General features: G+C 43.6%; 1 protein-coding gene across 1 annotated transcript; it reads right to left on the bottom strand.

Annotated features, from left to right (window-relative positions):
• Positions 1–1,268: 1,268 nt before the first annotated feature.
• phox2a (paired like homeobox 2A) lies at positions 1,269–5,209 on the bottom strand. Its single transcript, XM_031752618.2, has 3 exons — positions 4,538–5,209; positions 3,343–3,530; positions 1,269–3,205 (listed from the first exon to the last, which is right to left on the bottom strand). Exons 1-3 carry the CDS (start codon positions 4,758–4,760, stop codon positions 2,711–2,713), a joined length of 906 nt encoding a protein of 301 aa, XP_031608478.1. The 5' UTR covers positions 4,761–5,209; the 3' UTR covers positions 1,269–2,710.
• Positions 5,210–5,963: the final 754 nt, after the last annotated feature.

Below are 5,963 nucleotides of genomic sequence, written 5' to 3'. Positions count from 1 at the left end.
CTCATTCTCTTGGTTTGTCGTCAGCAGAGGAAGCTGGAAGCTGTAGACCTGCTTCAGCCTGGGTTTACAAATGTCATAAAGGCAACATATCAACTATTTAAACTGAGGGGGGAAAAAATCATCATTTTAAGAACAAAAAAGATCACTCTGATTTTTTGGCAGGAGCACGTTTAACACTCTGTACCTCTTCCTTTAACAACAGTCTGTAAACCTTGACGGACTTCTGGGAGGGGAATGCTGTCCCGTTCTTGTCTGATATCAGATTCTGGCTGATCAGCAGTCCTGGCTCTTCTGTCATAATTTTTGTTTCATTGTTTTTGTTTCATTGATGTTTGTTTGTTTTTGTTTTTTCTTTTAATATTTGGTGAAACATCTGCTGGCAGGCCAGTTCAGCACCTGCAGTCTTGCAGCAGTATGTGGTTTAACATCATCCAGCTGAAATATGCAAGGCCTTCTCAGAAAAGGATGTCATTTAGATGGGAAAATATCTTCCTCTCTTTCATCCAGAGGGTGCAGCATTTCACATTTCAGTTTCTGATGAGAGTGCATTTTAAATGTGCATTGTTCCCCTGAATCGTCTTCACGTGTGGCTTCTTCTTTGCATGATAGAGCTTTAACCTGCGTTTGTGGATGGCACGGTGAACTGTGCTCACAGATAATGACTCATGGATGTGTTTCTGAGCCCATGCTGTGATCTCCATCAGTGAAAAAGGCCTGTTTTTAATGTGGTGCTATCCAAAGTTTCTCCAGATTCTCTGAATCTTTTGGAAATATTATGTGCTGTGAATGATGAGATGAATAGTAGTCTTCACAATGTTATGTTCAGGAAGATTATTATAAAAAAAACTTTGTAATTTGTAGACTGGAGAATTGCCTCTCCAAGATGCTTTTTTTAATATACCTGATCATCTTTTATTACTGACCTGTTGCCAATTAGCACAATTAGTTGCAAAATGTTCCTTCAGCTGTTTATTTTAGCACCACTGACTCTTCTAGCCTTCTGTTGCCCGTCCCAAATTTTTTGCGATGCATCGCTGCCATCAAATTCTCATTGAGCTCATATTTTATAAAATAGTCACAACTTAAACATTTCATATGTTTGTTTCCTTTTTCTATTCTGTTTTTATTCTGATTTTACACAACATCCCGACTTTTTTGGAATTGGATTTGTATGACAACCTGTATATGTTTGCACATAAAACACAACACCGTTATGGTGATGCCACGCACAAGAAGCCAGACCACCACGCGCACCAGGTAATGCCTCCATAATGTAGATTTATTAGAATATTCAGAGTAGTGCTATAACATCTCATTCACTCGAGCTTTCTGTCAGTCCGTAGTTGTTGTTGACGTGTTGGTCCGTGAGACAGGCGCTCTGCAATGAAATGGATCTGTAAAGCAAAAAACCAAAAACAAAGCCTACCTAATATTTATATTACTAATTACAGAATTTACAGTCACAAAACTTTATGGGGCAGTTCAAATAAATGCGCAGGTTTCTCACTGACATAATAAAAATATTAATAAATACTTTTTTTTTTCTTCCTCAGAAACCAGTGAGTTTCATCAAAATGCAATAGAGGTGATTTACAAGCAACTCTCGCAAGCTAAAAAAAAGGAAAGAAGAAACAAAATCTGAGTATTAATGCGGATACAGTACAAAACTCCATCTCTCAGTGTATTGCCAGATTACCCCACATGTGTCACCTATGAGAGAGAAACGTATGACTCGTAAGCCTGCTAAAGACCCTAACTCGGACTGCGACCTGCTGTACAAACTCGTTTGTTCGCTTCAGTCCGGTCAGAGACGTCAGATATAATCAGATAAATATTCAGGCTACAATCTGCTTTACTCCGAACAAAGAACGGGGGAGGAAGTAGCAGCACGTGAACTAAAAATGGAGTCAAAACACCTTAAAGTCTCCAACTCTTTGCCTTGCAAAAGTCTGACAAACTGCTTGATAGAGAAAGGCATGATGGGACGGCGAGAGTGTGGGATTCTGATACAGTAAACAAGGAGGGGGGAGTGTGAGGTGAACTGGGGATGTCTGGTCTAGACCCGGCAGGTCTAATTGGATTTTTGGGTGCCCCTGCTCTGCTTGGCAAAGAGATTTAGGGGGGAACCTATTCCGACTGGTGAAAGCCTGTGTGTGGGGGGGGCTTAGAGGAAGTTGTGCTTGAGGGTGAAAGTTTGCTTCCCCAGCAGATTTCGGAGTGTGATGTTTAGATTTCTGCTTTAAACTCGTACTTGACCGCCATACTCATCAGAGCTGCTGCCATGCACCACCGAGTTTGCTGCAGTGCAGTGAGTGTGGGAATGTAAGTGCACCAGAGAGACCGAAAAGACGACGCAAATGTGGACAGTTTAAGGGCCTGTATGGTTTACCGTTATTAAGTAAAGTATTTCTCTTTGTTTTATTGGAGAGTGAGAGTGGAGTCATTGCAGGAAAGGGAGGAAACTGCCCGTGTCAAGGTAGGTTTTACAGGTACAGTGTGCACTGTTGCATAATATTTTTGGACGGCAGATGGTGAGCAGACCTGTGATTTTATTTTGTGAGTCGGTTAGAGAAGAACTGAGAACCTTGCTGGACCGCAGCAGACTACAGCAGCAGATTCAGTGTTTTAATCGGCAAGTCTTGTCTCTCTCCACAAAGGCTAGAAACTCCTCTCGCTTACAGTTTGTTTCTCATTTGTCTTCCTCTGTTCTTCAGAACAGATTCGTCTTGATGGTGGGATTGGGTTTTCTATGGAAGGAGGACAGGACTCCGGCAAAGGGCCCGGTCATACTGTCCGCCGGCTGCCAGGCCTTCAGAATCTCCTGAGTCTGGGCAGCGGGCTGCGCCACAGCCGGGTTGGAGGGCCCCAGACTGGACCAGCTGGGAGGCTTCAGCCCCTGGAGAACCGGAGAGCTGGAGGTGTTGGTGTAGCTGCTGTTGGCAGGAGCCGGACTGGGGCTCAGACTGGCAGGGCTCCCCAAGTTTCCATTGGCTGAACCAGGCAGGGAGGCCGTGCTGTCAGGTGTGGGGCTACAGGTGGACTCTTTAGACTCATCATCATCTGATGAAGATCTTGGCTCCCCGCCCTTTTTCCCTCCAGAGCTGTTGTTGGTGCTGCTGCCTGTGGTGCCAGCAGAGCTGTTGGCTTTGGCGTTGGCTGCACGCTCCTGCTTACGGAACTTGGCACGTCTGTTCTGAAACCACACCTGACAGAAACACACACACACAGGTGAAGACAGGGCATTGGGCGGATACACAGTTTTATTTGTTATATAAGTGTCTGACGTCCTGACTTTCACTTCATTTCAGTCGTGCTGAAGATTTAAAAGCCTGATCGGCACACCTGTACTCGGGCCTCGGTCAGGTCTATCTTCAGCGCCAGCTCCTCCCGGGTGTAGATGTCCGGGTAGTGCGTCTCTGCGAACACGCGCTCCAGCTCCTTCAGCTGGGAGCTGGTGAACGTGGTCCTGATGCGCCGCTGCTTCCTCTTCTCGTTCAGGCCAGATGGGTCCGAGAAGAACTTGTAAGGGACTGAAAGGGAATAATTGTTAATAAAAGAAATATTATTATTTTTTAATAGGGCCAAACTGGCGCGTAAAACTGCGGAGGCCGAGCAGTGAGTTGCGGAGAGGCCGCCAAACATTTCACGCCTCATCTCGCCGCATTTCTTTATTAACTTAAAAAAAAAAAATCATTTATGTATTTTTTTTTTTAATAAAATATTTTTGGGAAATTTTCTGTTCTTAAAATAGTTATTAAAAATAAAATAAAAATAAATAGCTCTTGTAAGGTTACTGAATGAGGAGGGTTAATTGATAGTTTTAACCATCCGTAGCTGACATCTGACCACACCAGCCAAATTTTTAGTGGGAAAAATCCATTAACTGTTTGTTTATTCTCTCTTTAAAAAACAAAACAAAAAAACAAACAAAAAAACCCCAACTTATTATTACCCATTTTTAACTGTTAACCATTCCTCCTTACTAAAAAAAAATTCAAAATCGCCTTGTTATAAGCTTAACTAAGCCGGGTTATTGGATTAATTTATACAGAGTTTTGCCACAAAAATAATTCGCCGTCTAAGATTGTTTGTTTAATACAAAAAGAAACTATAAGATTCTCCAGCACTTCACTCAGTTAAAATCCTCAGACACTGCGGAACAACAAACATGAATTACTTGTTTAAATAATGATATAATTATCCCCGCTAAAAATAAAGAATGATTCGCCTTTTCTATTATCATTATTATTATTATTATTATTATCATTATTATTACTATTATTATTATCATCATCTCCTTCAAAAGCATGATATTTAATTTAGTCATTTCCACTAAAATAAAGATAGTTTGGAAAAAGGCCTCGGGTTTAAAATTGGTGTCACATAGAATTTTTTTATTATCATTATTATTATTTTTTAAACATAGCTGACAGTTAAATATGATTATATATTTCGCCCCTCTCTTGCTGATCTTTTGGTGTCTTAATGAAATCTTGCGGAGACCTTGAAACGGGAACACAAGAAGAGGTTCCTGTACCTGAGGAGTAAGGTGTGGGCTGGTGCTCTCGCAGGGCTCCCAGCGTGCAGCTGGTCGTGCTGAGGGGAGTGCAGCCAGGGTTGGAGAAAGGGCCACTCCGGATCGGGTTGTACTGGAAGGAGCTGGCCTGACTGCAGGAGCTGAAGTCCGCGTAGGCCGACGCTTCCATGGCCGCCATGCAGGAGTCATAGGAGTTCAGGTATGAGTAATCCATCTTATACATGGAGGTCAGCCGGCGCAGACACCGGTCTGTGAAGAAGTGCGCTGGAAACTCGGGTAAGGGCGGCTTCAGGCTGGTCTGCGGCTGCTGTTAGTTTCTGTGATTGCTGTGAGTCGTTTAAACCAGTCAGAGTTGGACTTTTTTCTCCAGAATCTCCCGACTCGGTTGGTTTGTTTCTCCAGGCTTTTGTGGGCTTTAAGGTTTGTATGTCGCCGTCACGCGGCTGGTAAGTAATCCAGATGTTTTCTCTGCAGCTCCGCTCTCTCTCCCGACTCTCCCCTCTCTCTGTCCGTCTCTTCGGCTCCCCTCCCTGGACTGAGGTTCGCTCTGCGCTCGCGCTCCGTTTGACAGCGCGCAGCGGCTCGCGCGCTGTTTATAATAAACTTGGCAGAGCGCGAGACAATAGCGAAGGCGGTGGTCTTGTTTCCATGACAATGCCACCAGTGAGCGAGCACGGACACGGACGGCCCCCCTCCCCTCTGCTCCCCTCCCACCGCTCTCTGCACCGCCCACGCGGCCCACAGCATCGCGAGCTAGCAGGTGTCAGTGGAGTTAAATCGCGCGCGTCTAAAAACAATTACAACCCGCTATAACGCGCGTGCATCCTTTATCGGAGGTTTGTGGTTCCGGTGAGTTCAGAGTTTTTCTTTCAGCTGTAATGTGACCAAAACCGAACGTCACTGTTTCAGAGTTTTACTGACGCGTCACTAATCGGTGTTTACGTCATAGTAATGGCCTACCTGTCGCCTGGGCGAAAACAGGTGTTACTAATGAAATTAATGTAGGTGCTTAGCTTAATTCATGCCAGCTGTTTAAATGAAAAATTCAGCTGGTGAATAAAGTTTACTGGTGGAAATTTTTAGAACAACTAAATGAATGAATTTTTATTCCTTTTTTACTCCTAGCTATATTTTGAAGCCACCATTCACTCGCTCTGAAAAAACTTGGACCATACAGAATATGCACGATCGCTTTGGAAACCTAGTCTGTGATTTTTATTTATTTATTTATTTAGGATGGGTCTTCTAGGAACTAAAGTAAAGCACGAATGTAGTCAAACGACACATCAGGCCTACAAGCTTGGAAGCATTTTATTTTTAATACGTGAATACAAAGAAGCTGATTTTATAAAGAAAATGTGTGCCGTTCTTGAGAAACACACCCTCGGGATAGACATCCTTGCTGTTCTGGGAGGTTCTAGTGAAG

This window comes from Oreochromis aureus, linkage group 14 (assembly GCF_013358895.1).
Source record: "Oreochromis aureus strain Israel breed Guangdong linkage group 14, ZZ_aureus, whole genome shotgun sequence".
Classification (NCBI taxonomy): domain Eukaryota; kingdom Metazoa; phylum Chordata; class Actinopteri; order Cichliformes; family Cichlidae; genus Oreochromis; species Oreochromis aureus.
Note: the sequence above shows the minus strand (reverse complement) of the source record. Positions and strands in the feature narration are given on the sequence as shown.

Excerpts from the sequence above, each read along its gene's own strand:
- phox2a (XM_031752618.2), bottom strand. The coding sequence starts at position 4,760 with ATGTATAAGATGGATTACTCATACCTGAACTCCTATGACTCCTGCATG. Across the intron at positions 3,531-4,537 it reads GCCCACACCTTACTCCTCAG|TCCCTTACAAGTTCTTCTCG; the intron begins GTACAGGAACCT and ends ATTCCCTTTCAG. Across the intron at positions 3,206-3,342 it reads TGACCGAGGCCCGAGTACAG|GTGTGGTTTCAGAACAGACG; the intron begins GTGTGCCGATCA and ends TGTTTCTGTCAG.